The 18314-nt window shown below is 40.1% G+C and overlaps 1 protein-coding gene across 1 annotated transcript in view; it reads right to left on the reverse strand.

The window, feature by feature from the left end:
* LOC126094703 (O-acyltransferase like protein-like) overlaps positions 1-18314 on the reverse strand; it is an 88296-nt gene that overhangs the window by 60820 nt on the left and 9162 nt on the right. Inside the window, exons 3-4 of the mRNA XM_049909230.1 lie at positions 13415-13583; positions 4663-4856 (exon numbers count right to left, since the gene is read on the reverse strand). Coding sequence (XP_049765187.1) covers positions 4663-4856; positions 13415-13583 — 363 coding nt within the window. The remainder of the gene's footprint in view (positions 1-4662; positions 4857-13414; positions 13584-18314) is intronic.

Here is an 18314-nt window from a genome sequence, read left to right on the forward strand (position 1 = left end):
TGCCAAAGTTTCGACTACTTCTCATCGTGCCCCGAAATGAGAAATGTCCTGCCCACTATCCTTCCCACCCCTCCCACAGTGGTATTCTGTGGTCCACTGAACCTACACAATGTACTCGTTCATCCCCACACAACCTCTGCTCCCAACCCCTTACCTCATGGATCATATCCCTGTAATAGACCTAGATCCAAGACCTGTCCCATACATCCTCCCACCACCACCTACTCCAGTCCGGTCACTATCATCATCTATCCCATCAAAGGCAGGGTTACCTGTGAAACCAGTCATATGATCTACACGTTAAGCTGTGATCACTGTGCTGCATTCTATGTGGGCATTACAACCAACAAGCTGCCTGTCCACATGCATGGCCACCGACAAACTGTGGCCAAGAAACAAGTGGACAACCCAGTTGCTGAACACGCTGCCAAATATGACATTCTTCATTTCAATGACTGCTTCACAGCCTGTGCCATATGGATCCTTCCCACCAATACCAGCTTTTCTGAATCACGCAGGTGGGAACTTTCCCTGCAATATATCCTACGTTCCCATAATCCTCCTGGCCTCAACCTTCATTAGTCATTGTTTTCACCAATCCAGCCTCCCTGTTCCCATTCCAGCACTATACAGCCCTCATTCCACCATCACACCCAGTCTTTTTACTTCTCTCTTCTTCCACTACCCCCCCCCCCCCCCCCGCCCCCTCACTCCCAACCTTTCCCCTGCCCTCCATCTAACTGCCCAACTGCCCTACCCTCTTTCCACCTCGTCCCTCCATGCACCCCACTAGCACTGCACTGTCCACCACCCCTACCCTCCTATCCCTCCCCCTCCCTGCCCCAGCTTCTTCCTTACCCCTACCCCATTGCCACTCCCATCATGCACTGGTGCTATTGCTCGCAGTGTGGTTACAGTTGCCTGAGACTGCAGTCATATGTGTGTGTGTGTGTGTGTGTGTGTGTGTGTGTGTGTGTGTGTGTGTGTGTGTGTGTGTGTGTGTGTGTGTGTGTGCGTCCGTCATCTATTTTTGACAAATGCCTTTTACAGGCCGAAAGCTCTATTTGTGACAGTCTTTTTGTTGTGCCTATCTGCGACTCAGCATCTCTATTTGGTGAGTGGCAACTTTCCTTTCCACAATATAGTATACAATGTTTGTCTTACCTCTTATTTTACATGCCACTCCCTGTAACTGTTTATGCTTGCAATAGGAATTGTTAATTTTCAGTCTATTAGGAGCTACAAAATAACACAATTTCTTTTTAGTATAGCTCCTCCACCAGTTCCTATTAGATCACCTAATTATCCATTAGCAATTCTGGCATTAAAGTCCCCTGCTATGATGATGTAGTCACTTCAATTAGCTTGATGTAATGTGTTTTAAATCTTCAAAGTCACTGAGATCTTTGACCAACTCATTCTGCTATAACTGCTTCCCTACTGACAATGCAGTACTCCACACCTTATTTTTTACTGGCATGTCTACATCTTGTGACATCTAGAGGTCAACTCCACATTACATCAGATTGTCAGGGTACTTTTGATCATACAGTGTGTAACCAATCAATCCCTAACTCTGTGTAGAATCAAATTCCCATGTTTAAAACAGCTTCAAATGTCTGATTACTTTACAGGTGAGTTACCTGCCCCATTCATCCCCCCCACAACCAACTACTCCAGCCCCACTACTGGTAAAACATGCACAATTCAAGGCAGGGCCACACGTGAAACAACACATGTCATTTATCAGCTGACATGCCTGCACTGCACAGCCTTTTACATCAGTATGACGACAACGAAACTGGCTGAGCGCATGAACGGGCATAGACGAACTGTCCGCATAGGAGATGTCCAATACCCAGTAGCAGAGCATGCCATCCAGCATAATTCTAGGGACTTAGGAACCTGCTACAACGTACATGCCATTTGGCTCCTCCCACCCAACACCAGTCCCTCCGAACTGCAGAGATGGGAACTTGCACTCCAACACATCCTTTCATCCTACCATCCCCCTGGACTGAACCTATGTTAACCAACCTCACTCCCATTTACTCTTCAGTCTTCTCCTTTTTCCTTCTCCTCTTTAGTCATTCACACATCTTTTCATCCTACATAGTTGTATTTATCTTTACACTATATACCTCTTTACTTCTGTATGCATCCTCTTTGGTTTGAAGCTTGCACAGTACTTAACAGTAGAATATCTTTGGCTTCCCTCTGACAACCATGCGTCCATCCTTGCTACCATCCCTGTCTACCTTTCCCTGTTGCTTCATAACCTGGGTTGTGAGCAACTGAATCCACTTTCCCTTCTTCCCTTTTTTTTCCCTCTCTCCTCCCTGATGAAGGAACAAAGTTCCGAAAGCTAGGAATGTAAATTTTCTGTTCTGTTTTGTGTATCTATCAGCTGTACTGAGCTGAGGTAAGTACTGGCCAGCCCCTCTATCTCTTTGTAAATACAAGTTTTTGTAAGATGAAGATTTAATCTGTTTACTGTAGAGCAAAACTCATTGCCAAATTACAGTAGCTTAGAGGCATTCACAAAAAAGTCTTGTCTAGTGATTATCAAGATTAGTATTGAGCTGGAGAAAACATGTTAAATATTATTTATCGAGTCAAGTATGCATGGATCAGAAATCTTGACCCTAAGGAAAAGAGACAGAAAATAATTAAAGAGGTCTAAGATGTGATGGTGTAGGACAGAAAAGGTAAGATGGGCACGTAAAATGATAAATAAACAAGTGCTGAAAAGAACATGAGGAAGGAAATTAAATATGGTAAACATCCCTTGCAGAAAATCTAATAGGGGATTAGTATTCTGGTATGCACATACTTATAGAAGGTAAAAATCAGACAATGCAAAATACAGGGTGGAATGTAACAATACCAGAGGAGGAAAGTTGCTACTCACCATGTAGCAGAGATGCTGAGTCGTGATAGGCACAACAAAAAGATTCACACAATTATAACTTTTGGCCATTAAGGACTTTGTCAGCAGTAAACACACACACACACACACACACACACACACACACACACACACAAACACACACACACACACACACACATGGAAATGCAACTTGCACACATGTCTGCAGTCTCAGAGAACTGAAAGCACACTGTGAACAGACTGGTTGTGGTGGTGAAATGATGGCTGTGTAGTGCTGGAATGGGAACAGGGAGGGGGCTGGATGGGTGAGGACAGTGGCTAACGAAGGTTGAGGCCCGAAGGGTTACAGGAATGTAGGATGTGTTGCAGGGAAAGTTCCCACCTGCAATTCAGAAAAGCTGGTGTTGGTGGGAAAGATCCATATGGCACAGGCTGTGAAGCAGTCATTGGGATGAGGGATATCATGTTTGGCAGCATGTTCGGCAACAGGGTGGTCCACATGTTTTTTGGCCACAGTTTGTCGGTAGCCGTTCATGCGGACAGACAGCTTGTTGGTTGTCATGCCTACATAGAATGCAGCAGAGCGGTTGCAGCTTAGCTTGTAAATCACGACTGGTTTCACATGTAGCCCTGCCTTTGGTGATAGCTGATGTTGACTGCCCGCATGAACGGCCAACAATGAACTGTGGCCAAAAAACAAGCAGACCACCCTGTTGCTGAACATGCTGCCAAACATGATATCCCTCATCTCAATAACTGCTTCACAGCCTGTGCCATATGGATCCTTCCCACCAACACCAGCTTTTCTGAATTGCGTAGGTGGGAACTTTCCCTGCAATACATCCTATGTTCCCGTAACCCTCCTGGCCTCAACCTTCATCAGTCACTGTCCTCACCCATCCAGCCCCCTCCCTGTTCCCATTCCAGCACTACACAGCCGTCATTTCACCGTCACACCCAGTATTTTCAGTCTTTTCATTTCTTTTTATTTCTCCGCTTTCCGCTACTTACCCCCTCCCCCCTCTGCACCTTCTCTCCTACCCTCTGTCTGAACTGCAACACTTCACAGTCTGCCACTCCCACCATACTATCCCTCCCCCTCCCTGCCCCAGCCTCCTCCTTACCCCCACCCAGTTACCATTCCCATCATGCACTCATGCTGCTGTTCACAGTGTGGTTTCAGTTCTCTGAGACTGCATACGTGTGTGTAAGTTGCATTTGCATGAGTGTGTGTGTGCGTATGTGTATGTGTGTCTACTGCTGACAAAGGCCTTAATGGCCAAAAGCTATAATTGTGTGAATCTTTTTGACATGCATATCGTGACTCAGCATCTTCGCTATATGGTGAATAGCAACTTTCCTTCTCTTACAGTAAGTAAGATGCATTGAAGGCAATATGGAGTGGATGGAAGAAGATGCCAACTGATTGATGACTAAGATCAACAGAAAATATTGACAACTGGAGGAAGAAGCTGATGATAGAGTTGAATAAAAAAGAAAATCGTAACATGAAGAAGAGATTAAGCCTCCTAACACTGATGATAATGAGAATTTCAATTTAAAGAAATTGAAAATTTGTCATTTCACATATTTGTTTTTGTTTTCAAATAAAGTTTAGTTTCTGGTACTGCAATTTTAAGAGCCAGCAGTACAATACATTAAATTTAAATACAGACAAATTTAAATTAAGAAAATATTTGCAGTGAAAATAATTTTATAAGCCAATGGTGATCTAATGATGAAGTTTGAAAGGACCCTCACATGCTACTCACGGCTGGGTGGGCTGGTAGAGACCAGGAAGCCGTCGGATGAGAACAGTAGCGAATGGCAGTGCTACTGACACAAAAATAACCAGTCCCAGCAACAGTTCACCAATTTTGTGCCAGTAGTACAGTGGTATCAGTATAATGAGTGCACAAACAAATAGTTGCATGTCAGCGGACAAATACCATGATTGTAACATACACTGGAAAAAATAGACAAAACCATTTTTCAGACACAGTAAGACCCAGTAACATTAAACTATTATATTAAACTTAATGGTTATTAACTATTGCATTTTGTAATAACTGTACATATAGAGTGAAACAGCAGCATTGCAACTTCACAATTAGAATTTTCAATATTTGTTTCTATTTTTTTAGACATTCTGTGATAAGTCTTCCTACTGTTGTCATGGTTTCTAAAATAAGGATTATATATTGCTTATATATTTCGTTTTAGTTATTTATTCACCTAATTTACTTATTAACATAATGTACTTTTTAGCTACACAATACGCAGGGTGTATCAAAAAGAATCATTTGATTTTTAAAAATTGTAAATATTATGTTATTCGAGATATGTGCATGAACAATATACTCTTGGAAAGAGCAAACCCTCGAGTTTTACATGGTTCCTGCTAGGTAGCAGCAGTGTGCACCTTCTTTAGTTCTAGTAAAAGTTGTGTTGGGTCAACTGAATGTGTTTTGTGTCCTACGTTTTGTGCAGTGCAGTCAGTAATAACTTTTCAACATGACTTTCATACTAAGTATGGTGTGGATACTTCTACACCAAAGAGAATTAGACAATGGCATGAACAACTCTGAGAAACAGGTTGTCTGCGTAAAGGGCAAATCACCAGGCTGTCCCCAAGTGTCTGACACAGATGTTGAACGCATCTGCCATTATTCCACAAGGAGTCCACAGAAATCTGCCCTGCAGCTCTACAGCTCAGCCAATGTCCATCTGGCATGTGTTGCATCAACATTTACACATGAAATCAAACAAAATTCAGCTATTGCAAGCTCTTCATGAAGGTGACAAACAACAATGTGTGGAGTTATGTAATTTCGTCCTCGGCAAGATGGAAGATGACAGTTTTCTTCCACGCTTTGTGTTTAGTGACAAGGCAACATTCCATTTAAATGGAAAGATGAACTGCCATAACGTGAGCATATGGGGTACGGAACAACCACATGAAGTTGTACAACATGTGTTTTGTGCAGTTTCACAGGAAAAGGTGTATCATCCATTTGTCTTTGCCAAGAACATCGTTACAAGGAAGCACAAATTTCAATATGCTTGAGAACTTTCTTTTCCCACAGTTGGAGACTTATTCAAACAACTTCATTTATCAATAGGATGGGGGCACTGCCACACTAGCATCTGGAAGTGTGGGAATTTTTAAATCAAAGGGTTACTGAACAACGGATCAGCCTTACATTACTGGCCTCCAAGGTCACTGGACCTGACTGTATGTGATTATTTCTTGCTGGGGTTTATAAAAGACTGTTTATGTGCCTCCATTACCAACAACAATGAATGAACTGAGACATCGCATAACAGCAGCTGTGGAAGCTGTAACTCAAGACATGCTCGCTGCAGTGTGGGAACAATTTGAATACCACACTGAAATGTGCCATGCATCTCAATGGGGGAATATTGAACACCCATGAAAACGTATAGAAAAAGCTTTTTGATTTTCCCGTTCATCAAAAAACATAATTCATTGTATGTGTTTATTAGTTTGAGAAATATAGACATGCCAATGATTCTTTTTGATACACCCTCTAGTATGTTTGAAACAAACACAAATAGGAACAGAAACTCAGACAGCTGCATCAGACTGATCCGTTACACACACATGTTCAAATCCAATCTTGTGTGTGTGTGTGTGTGTGTGTGTGTGTGTGTGTGTGTGTGTGGGTGGGTGGTAATATTGGTACTGATGAAAGTGAAAGAGAAACAGTTGAAGGAGAACAATAGTACATTCATAGCATTTGTAGATCTGGAGAAAGCATTTGACTATGTCAACTGCACTGTATTATTTAGTACTTTTCAACAATCAGGAATCAGCTGTAGAGAGAGAAGACTTATATATAAGTGATCAAGACTGTTTTGCATAGTAATTATTTACAAGACATTGATCACTGCTGTTCCCGTAATGCATTCAAAAGTAAACATATGTGAAATCAGAGCAGTTCACCGTGCTAATAAAGAAGATAAGCTAGCATTCAAAAGAGGGTATTGTGTGGTTACTCCCTATCCCTACACTAATTTAATCTGTTCACACAGAAGGCAATCAAGAGGGTGAGAGAGGAAGTGAACATAGGAGTAACAATTCATGAAGATAAAGTAGGCATGCTGAGATCTGCCAATGATGTAGCACTAATTACAGAAAGTGAAGTAGCCCTGTAAAAAAATCCTGAACACACTGGATAGAATAATGGAGGAGGAATTCCATATGACAATAAACACACATAAAACAAAAGCTCTAGGCTGCCACAGAAACAATGAAAGCAAGACACTGGTAATGTTGAAAAATGAAATGACTGAGGAGTGAATGGGATTAATTACCTGGGAAGTAAGATCACAAGTGATGGAAGAAGCTACAAGGAGGTAGTATACAGAATTGCCCAGGCTAAGAATGCTTGTAATAAGAAGAAAAACATATACAAAGAATATAAGCCTTGACATGAGGAAACAAATGTTGAAAATCTTTTTGAAGAGCATTGCAATATACAGCAGGAAAGCTTTGACAATATAAGTGAGGGAGGAGAAGAGGCTCATTGAGTTTGAAACACTGTGCTACAGAAAAATGATGAAAATCAGCTGGAGAGAAATGATCATAAAGGAGGAAGTTTTCATTTGAGCAAGGGAGGAAAGATGCTTCATGAAACATCTAAAAACTAGAAGGGCTCAGCTGATAAGCCATGTAGTTTGATGTGATGGTCTACTGAACAGAAAAATTGAGGGGGCAGTAGAAGGTAGAAATTACAGACAAAGACCCAGACTTGATAATATTAAACAAATAATGGAGGATATAAATTGTTCCTCACACTGTGAGCTGAAATGGAAGACAGACAAGCAAGAAGAAGTGGGAGCTGCTGCCAACCAGCCTCACAGTTGCTGAGTGGAGACAAAGAGCTGACTGTATCTATGACATATAAAGTAGGGCAAACATGAAATACATCTTACCTTAATAGCATAGGCCTATCATTGTGCTGCATACAGTGACACAGCAAAGCAAGAAAGTTCCACTTTGTGGTGCTTACATCACAATAGGCTACAAAATTCCTCATCTGCTCTGAATTCCAAAGTGAATTTCCTTCAAAGTAACCAGAGTAATTAAGAAAATTAATTTGTGATTAGAGGAAAATTCTTGTCCATATTTTCATTGCCAAATGAAGAATGAGAAACAGACAAATGGGACATCAATTATTGGTGGCATATGAGGCAGTCCACTGGTTTAAAAATGACTTAAAGATGATGTATAGGGAAAATCTGTCATCATTTACACAAACCACTAACCTACGGCAGACTCAATATGCAACCCTTCAAAAGACTCCTGCCCTTAACACTTCCATCACCGAGGCTATACAGGGTGGCCCATTGATCGTGACTGGGTCAAATATCTCACGAAATAAGAGTCAAACGAAAAAACTACAAAGAACGAAACTTGTCTAGCTTGAAGGAGGAAACCAGATGGATATCAACGTGTTTTTTTTTAAATAGGAACCCCCATTTTTTACTGGATATTCGTGTAGTATGTATAGAAATATGAATGTTTTAGTTGGACCACTTTTTCCTCTTTGTCATAGATGGCACTGTAATAGCCACAAACATATAGCTCACAATTTTAGATGAACAGCTGGTAAAAGGTAGGTTTTTTAAATTAAAATACAGAACGTAAGTACATTTGAACATCTTATTTCGGTTGTTCCAATGTGTTACATGTACCTTTGTGAACTTATCATTTCTGAGAATGCATGCTGTCACAATGCGATTACCTGTAAATACCTCATTAATGCAATAAATGCTCAAAATGATGTCCGTCAACCTCAATGCATTTGGCAATAGGTGTAACATTCCTCTCAATAGGGAGTAGTTCGCCTTCCGTAATGTTCGCACATGCATTGACAATGTGCTGATGCATGTTGTCAGGTGTTGTCGGTGGATCATGATAGCAAATATCCTTCAACTTTCCCCACAGAAAGAAATCCGGGGATGTCAGATCTGGTGAAAGTGCGGGCCATGGTATGATGCTTCGACAACCAATCCACCTGTCATGAAATATGCTATTCAATACTGCTTCAACTGCACGCAAGCTATGTGCCAGACATCCAACATGTTGGAAGTACATTGCCATTCTATCATGCAGTGAAACATCTTGTAGTAACATTGGTAGAACATTACGTAGGAAATCAGCATACATTGCAGCATTTAGATTGCCATCGATAAAATGGGGGCCAATTATCTTTCCTCCTCTAATGCCACACCATACATTAACCCACCAAGGTCGCTAATGTTCCACTTGTCGCAGCCATCGTGGATATTCTGTTGCCCAATAGTGCATATTATGCTGGTTTACATTACCGCTGTTGGTGAATGACGCTTCGTCGCTAAATAGAACGCGTACAAAAAATCTGTCATCGTCCCGTAATTTCTCTTGTGCCCAGTGGCAGAACTGTACACGACATTCAAAGTCATCGCCATGCAATTCCCGGTGCATAGAAATATGGTACGGGTGCAATCGATGTTGATGTACTATTCTCAACACTGACGTTTTTGAGATTCCCGATTCTCGCGCAGTTTGTCTGCTACTGATGTAAGGATTAGCCATGACAGCAGCTAAAACACCTACTTGGGCATCATCATTTGTTGCAGGTCGTGGTTCACATTTCACATGAGTCTGAATACTTCCTGTTTCTTAAATAACTTAACTATCCATCGAGCGGTCCAGACACTTGGGTGTCATCATCCAGTATATCGAGCAGCATATGTGGCACACGCCCGTTGGGCATTTTGATCACAATAGCCATACATCAACACGATATCGACCTTTTCTGCAATTGGTAAACGGTCCATTTTAACACGGGTATTACGAAGCAAATACCGTCTGCACTGGCGGAATGTTACGTGATACCACGTACTTATACGTTTGTGACTATTACAGCACCATCTACCACAAAACGAAGAAAGTGGTCCAACTAAAACATTCATATTTCTTTACATACTACACGAATATGTAATAAAAAATGGAGGTTCCTATTTAAAAAATGCAGTTGATATCCGTTTGACCTATGGCAGTGCCATCTAACGGGCCAACCATAGCGCCATCTGGTTTCCCCCTTCAAGCTAGTTGAGTTTCGTTCTTTGTAGTTTTTTCATGTATATTTTGTGAGATATTTGGCCCAGTCACTATAAATGGACCACCCTGTATAGTTCAGTTCACAAATGATGTCAGACATTTCTATGGAGTGGACAACATTGTCACAAACTATATATTGGGAGTGAATGCTCTCTCCACAAAGGTTGACTATGAGTCTATGACATATTGGCAGAGATGCAGTTCCAAGACTGGCAAATTATGGACCTCCTTCAAGATCCTACAACCAACTTATGTAAAGAATCCAGCAAGCAAGTATCATGTGATGTTTCACAAAATGAAATTTGACCTCTCATGCCCACATCAATGGGGAAGATCGCATATGCCCATTGAGATGACTCATCACAGACTGGTCCACATGGTCTACTGCTGAAAAGGATGCCAGGACTGGACATGTATGTGCATGGCTTGCAATGCTGCAAAGTATGTGATCATGCACAGCCACTCCTCAGTCATTTCAAGATTTCAAAAGATCGATTTCAATATGTCCACCTTGACCTGGTAGGACCTCTTCCCAAGTCTGTAGGCTATCGACACATACTCTCTGTCATTGACAGTGTGATGAATTGGGTGGAAGCCATTTTCCTCAGAGACATGGCAGAGATGACAGCAACAGCATCTGTCAATACATGGATATCATGTTTTAACTACCCGATCTTTATAATCACTGACCAAGGATGATAGTTTAATCAGACCTATTTAACGAACTATGTAACCTCTGCCGTGTACAGTATTATTGCACAGCATCTGACATTCACAAAGCAACAGCCTCATGAAATGATGGTACAGAGTACTTAAGGCTATCCATATGTGTCATATCTGTTGTTGGATGAAAGCATTACCTTGGGTGCTATTAGATGTATGCAACTCCTGCTACAAGGACCACCAAGAGAGACCTCAGAATTCTCTGCCCTCATCACATAAGTCAAACAACACATCACACAGCTCATAATGTCTCCACAGCTTCTCAGTTCTCAGAAAGTTTTTGTCCATTAGGCACTAGCACAATGAGACAATGCCATGCTCCATGCTGACACTATCTGCCCGGCACTATGACTGCTTAAACTAGCCCTATAGTCATCAGACAAGATAGTGACACTTTCAACGTATTGCCTCAGGGTAAGTGTACCACTGTGATGGTCAATTGATTAAAACCAGCTTTATATTACCCATACTTACAATGTACAAACCATTCTGTGACCAATGCGGTTCCTCAGGACCCTTTACAGCTCAATGACATGTCACCCAGCTCAAACAGTGACAACACCTTCAAGTTCAAACTAGATGAGCAGCACTTACTGGCAGACAACATTCAGGTCAACCTAACCAGTTTCCTTGTGGTTGAGGGATGGCAGGAGGGACATTAAATTGAGAACAAATTTATCATGCAGCATTTCTCTCATATTAATTATACACAGTTTATGTTCCTAAGACATATTGAGCCTCACCTTTATCTACAATAATGATGTAGGCTGAAGCAGTGAATTAAAATTTGTACCAGTGCTGGGATTCTAACCCAAGGCTGCTGCTTATTAGGCAGATGCAATATCCGTTGGACCACACTGTCAATTGTGGTAGTCAGATTGCCAAAGTGGTGCAATGGATATCACATCTGCCTAGTAAGCAGGACACATGAGTTCAAATCATGGCACTAGTGCAAATTTAATTCATTGTTTAAGTCTACGTCATCATCAAAGATTTCTCTCAGAGTTGTGAAACCCTGAGCAATGTGGACACAGCTGCAATCACTCTATGAATATCACCTGAGGACTTCCTCATAATGGCCCCCAGGACTTCACAGTGGCCTGCGACCAGTCCTGCGGATTCTGACTTCAACACCCCTGCCACATTGCCAGGCCCACTTTCTAGGCCCGCACCATTGACGATCATCATCAATCAATCTCAATATGGCTAACATTGCTGATCTCCATATCACCTCAATGAATACCATCTATAAGCCATGGATCTGGATCATCATCAGCATGCCCTTCCCCTGTGTTCAGCAAGAAATGGTTCAACTATGCCCTGCTCTGCAGCCAGCCATGGCGTGGTTGGTTATGCGCACAGGTATGAAGATGATCACAACAGTGTTGCTCCCCACCTTCTCCCCCCCCCCCCCACATGCTCTGCACTCACATTAAACAATTTATGAAAAAAAAAAACATTCTGGTCAACAATGCAAGGAAGTATGGGGATATGGGGACACTATCTGTGAAAATGGCTGCTGCAGAGAAAAAGCACTCTGATTAGTGACAGTGGCCTATGTGGAACCTCTGAGGAACTATCAGTGTGCTTTATGCCTGCTGTGAACTAAGTCGACATATTCAGCCTGTATCAGTTATTGAATAAAGAGCACATTATAGGTAACTGTGTTGTTACTACATGCTACATTATCCCATCACGTGGTAAGTACTGTTAACGCAATAGTACCTGAATCCACCTTGTGTGATGTTCCCAGGTTACCTGGCTGTCTAAGTGAAGACACAAATATATCTACTCTTTTTAGTTATGCCCTACTGAAAATTCCTCTCTGTCTCGCTGTTAGAGCAAAATTAATTCAAGTTGATTTCCCTAGGTAGGCTGAAAGGGTAAGATATACATTAGTTGAGGCCTTGGAAAGGTGGTGACTGGTATTGGTAACATTAATAACAATAACGGGGCGCAGGGTATAGATCGAGCACAGCCCTCACAGCAGTTTTCAGTGTTAGAATTATCTTGCAGGAACTTCTCTCATCACCATTTGAACCTGTAACTGGTAAGGGCAATTTAAGGAAAATAGCTAATATAAATGGATACTTTCCAGGGGATGACACTGACTGAAATAAAATGCAGACTCATACAGATCAGATGCCTTAAAGTTGTCAGGTGAGACTCGTATACTGCATTTTATCATTTCACTCCAATCAAGTGGATATACATTTGATTCAAACACTGGAATCACTTAAAGTCTATGCAAGGCTTGCTTCCTCATTGATCATGATGATAAACACATTTCTGCTGTTTCTGTTCCTCTCTGAGTACCCTTGGATAACCTAAATTTTATATATTCTTCATCATTACTGCTTCTAATTGACAGTAAAGATGAAAATTCATTTTTGACTGAGTGTGTGAACATATAGTAGAGAGAATATTTGCCAATGTATACTGTGTGAAGTGAAAAAAAAAGCCTAAGCTAAGTTTGGTTAATAATCCTTTCCTCCAGTAATTTGACATCTGCAGTCAACAAATCATTATTAGACTAGTCAGTTTTAAAACACTGTAGATAGGTAATGTTTCTTTTAGTCAGAAGAATTTCTTTTAAATTTACTTTTAAACAGAACCAATATTATACATAGTTTCTAATAAAGGCATTTTTAAATTTAATGTCTACTTACCATATTTTCATAGTTTATGTAGTTATTAACATACATTATATTGAACATCCAGTGTTGTTTACACATTTTTGAGTTGTAACCGACTTGAGTATTCCACTCAGGCCCAGAACCAAAATATGGTAACAGACATGCATATACTGCAAGCACCACTGCATATGCTGGTGTTAACCTGGTGATGAATATTACAACATTCTATAAGTTTACTAACAATGCAAAAAACTTTACATTTCCTGAATTTAAAAAGTTTCAGTGTAAGGTATAAGATCACATAAAATTTAGATCAAATCTTTCATGGCAATAATGATGAGTGAGGCATATTATTTAAAGAGAGGCTAATGGCTATCTTTCTAAAAATCAAATCTTTAAATGGTAATAATGATGGGTGGGGCATATTATTTTTTTTAAAAAAAGGCTAATGGCTATCTTTCCAAATGACTGCCATTGGCAACTTACAGAAAACCCTTTACTTTCAACAGTCAACTCTCAATAAACAGGTAAGGATAGGTTAAAAAGTCAAGAGTTTAGAAGTGCAAAAAGGAAATAGATGAGACAGAAACAAGAAGCACAGATGACAAAGATGGAAGGTCACAAAGCAAAAATTCAAGTGAAGCAAGTAGTACAGAAGGGGCAACTAAGCAAAAGAAAAGATACCAACAAAGGTCAGAAGATATAAAATGCTATAATAAAGGGAAACAAATAGGGACATAATTAGAATCATTAACTAATTTATAAAGACGGAGATAAGCAAATCACCTTTAATAATGAACCCATCTACCTTTCCCATGTTCTCATAAATGTTTGAGATGTAGCTTACAACAATATACCAAACCATTTCTTCTCTCACAATACATTTAAAAATGATCAGTATAGAGCAACATATGATCCCTCAAACTCAGTTCTGGTTTAAGTCAAGATGAAAAATTGCCATTTTGGAATTTTATGTGACCTTGTTTGTGTAGGTCAGAAAATTTTATTAATAAAATGCATAGATGGAGTCATATCTTAACAACATAAAACATATGATCACATTAATAAATGTTACCACAATAATAAAACTTAATTCAGAATGGGGAATCATTGAAATAAATATGGTATCCTACAATGCTCATTACTTGGTATACTCCTATTCGTGACCCCGCATAAACGATTTATCAAAGCTATTTGAGGGCTCTTCATAACATGTGATGTTTGCTGATAGCACAATTATACTGATAAAGAACCCAAATGCACCCATACCAGACAGAGCCACTAGAATAGTGTAACAGGCTTAAAACTTCTTCATAGGCAGCAGTTTAACTCCTGAAAAACTTATGTTATGGCTTATGAGACTAATAAAAATTACTTACAGGTCCCAGAAGAAAATATCAGTGGGTACACATTAAATGGAAGTCTATGTGTAAAGTTTCTCTTCATCAAGATGAATAACAATGTTACAATGTATGTCGATAAATTATTCGAACAGCTCAATTTCAGTTGCTTTGAATTTCAAAATCTCTCTCATTATGCAGCTAAGGTTTCTGGCATACTTAGCATATTATCACACAATAATGTTTATGGCATTATCTACTGGGAGAGTGTAGCACACATCATAAAAGTATTTATTCTGGTAAAGCTGTAATGTGGGAACTGGCATTCTTACTTCTACTACATGCACAGTCACAGGTAATGTCAGACTGTAATATGTTTTGAATTATAGTATGTTATGAAGTTAATGTATTTTCATAAGAATTGATTCTGTAACATCTTTTCACTTCATTTTCATGAAGAATGGGTGAGTGGCATAGACACACGAGTTTATGATACTAAGATGAGCTTGAAGACACTGCACAGTCATGGTTCTTTTATTATATACAGAAGTTTTGTTATTCTTTTTCTTCAAGGAAGAATATTTGAAAAAAGTTTATGTTAAGATGCAGTGCTGAAAAAATGTAATATTATTGGTAGCACTGGGAACTGATTTAAAAAAGATGAAAGATGGACAAGTAGAGTATAAGGAGATTTTGTAGCAGCAAGTTTTTGCAGTAGACATTGTTTATGTGTTTACATTTATCTCACTGTGTTCTATTCTTGTTAGCTTTAGGGCTAGGCTCCAGTTTCTGGGATTTTGGGACAATATTCATCCCAGAGAGAATGTGGACGATGAAGACTATTGTCTTATTTGAAAGGGGTGTGCTAAGGCCTCTCTGCTAGCCTCTATCTACACTCACAACCCCCCACCCCCACCCTGTCACAGAGACCCTAACTCACTTACCCTGCACCCAAAGCCTCTAGCCACACTTGCCCTTCCCTTGAACCATCTCTTTCTCCTGAACTACTCCTGCATATTATCAGGCACAGCGCACAGCTCTGCATGCCTGTGGTAAAAACAAGTTCACCAGTACCACATTTCCCATCCTGTGTTTCTGCAGCCTCCCCTTCATGGTCATAAGCCATCCTTCCCTAAACTATCCTCCTGTTCCTTGCCTTCTGTCTTCCCTCACCTACAACTCCTCATTGAGGTCGAACTGCAGAGCTGGCTCATTGTATTCAACTGGGACAATGTAGCCATACATAATGTGTGTGGGGTGGGGGCCATGCACTCCATAGCTCAAGAAGAAAAAAGATTCATCTGGAAGCTGGCAAGTTCTGAGTCTTGTTCAATCTTTAATCTAGGCATTATTCCTATGATTCTCGTTGTGAGCAGCTTAGCACTAAACATAATTAGTTCTTAGCACAAAGGCAAGTTTCAGATTCAAATCTTGGTCTATTATACAATTTTAATTTGCTAGGAGGTTTCAGCTTTTTTATACTTTATAGAAATACCATGAAATGGTTGCTTCTGTAAATGTATAACTTGACTCATTCCACATTCCTCAAGGCTTTCCTTAAAAATTAAAAATATGGAACACATTATGTCAGTGAGTGAAAATAAAATGGACAGCAATAATGCCTGCAACTACATTCCTGTATCACTGAAAGTTGTCACTCATATAGAGCATTAGAACATCTTCTGATATTAAAAGTTATTGTGTTATTTGTGTGTGAGAAACATTTTTTACAAAACTTGTATTGTCAAATACCTATCAAGCTGAATGAACATGGTAAATTTATGAGGTACAACCAGAAAGTAAGTTCCAATAGAGACGGCATGAGCAGATAGGAATATGCATGCGCAGGAGTAGAGAGGAGTTATGTGGGAATAATGCAGTGCAGTTCAGTCTTCTGACAGCAATAGTTCTCACACAGTACTACAATAATATGGCTGCTCTGATACTATCTCTTGCCAACTGCAAAGTTCATGCACTTACCCAATTTTTGCATGCTCAGAAGTAGTCTCCAGCAGAGATCCACCACCAATTGTGTCACGTATATGAACACAACATTATCAGTGACAGTATGGTCTGATAATGGTACAGGCAATTTGCTGAAGGAGGAACCAATATTCATGACAAACACAATAACAGCTGATCATTCCTGGTGATACCAGAACAGACAAATGTCTGCTTGTGTCTGTGTATGTGCGGATGGATATGTGTGTGTGTGTGTGTGTGTGCGCGCGAGTGTATACCTGTCCTTTTTTCCCCCTAAGGTAAGTCTTTCCGCTACCAGGATTGGAATGACTCCTTACCCTCTCCCTTAAAACCCACATCCTTTCGTCTTTCCCTCTCCTTCCCTCTTTCCTGACGAAGCAACTGTTTGTTGCGAAAGCTTGAATTTTGTGTGTATGTTTGTGTTTGTTTGTGTGTCTATCGACCTGCCAGCGCTTTTGTTTGGTAAGTCTCATCATCTTTGTTTTTAGATATATTTTTCCCACGTGGAATGTTTCCCTCTATTATATTCATAACTTTGTTATTTGTTATGCTGATGAAATGACTTTACTAGCTCAGCATGAGAAAACATTAGTTCTGCAAGATATGATGCAAGATGGCAGGGAAACCGCACTAAATTGGTTCTTACCAAATATACTGCTTCACAACTCCGATAACCAGTAGATTATACTAGGATTTTCAAAAGAGCTACAGTTGAAAGCAGTTAAAATTCTAGGAATTCATACAAACTCTAAGTTAATTTGGGAAACACACATCAACCATATCGGTACAACATTATCTTAAGCTACCTATATAATGCAGAAACTGAGAGGCTTAATAACAAAAGAACATTTAAGAGTAATTTATTTTGGACTCTTCAGTCACATGTAGGGTATGGCCTGCTGATATGGGGGCATTATCCTCACATCAGTGGAATTCTAATAATTCAGAAGAATGTGGTACTGGTAATGACCAATGCTGGTAGATTAGAGCACTGCTGGCCACTATTCATGCAGCTCAAAGTCTACTTTTTTTCCTTTTACAGCAAAATCTACACCTGTTTTGTCTGAAGCATTTTCTTTGTTTTTCCGCAGATGGCATTGTAATCAGAGGAACAGAAATGGTTACACAATCATAATTTACAACATGCTTCTGAGAAGCCCTTGAATATCCAATGGCACACGGAACCCCACCTCCATGCTGCAAGAGTGGGATAAGTCAGTATTTCGTAACTTCTAATTGGAAACCTCATTCGCAATGTTGTATTCTTCCAACATATGAAACAGGGAACTACTCAACATGCCACCATGTCCATGTAGCAAACAATGATGTATCACAACTGGCAGTACACTGCCACCAGAGCTCATGTATTACACAGACATAGAACAGACAGGAACTCTAAACATTACAACACTTGTTCAGTGATTATTGCTTTCAAACCTACCTATCATTAGGAGAACAGACATGCAAGTGGATGATGAATGTTGCAACCACAGAAGAAAAAATTGAAATGATCCTGATTTATGGAGAATGTAGGAGAAATGTGAGGCTGTCGTTGCCTTGTATGATGAGCATTTTCCACAGAAAGCTCACTCTCATTCACTCTTTTACAT

Source organism: Schistocerca cancellata, chromosome 8, assembly GCF_023864275.1.
Source record: "Schistocerca cancellata isolate TAMUIC-IGC-003103 chromosome 8, iqSchCanc2.1, whole genome shotgun sequence".
NCBI classification, from domain to species: domain Eukaryota; kingdom Metazoa; phylum Arthropoda; class Insecta; order Orthoptera; family Acrididae; genus Schistocerca; species Schistocerca cancellata.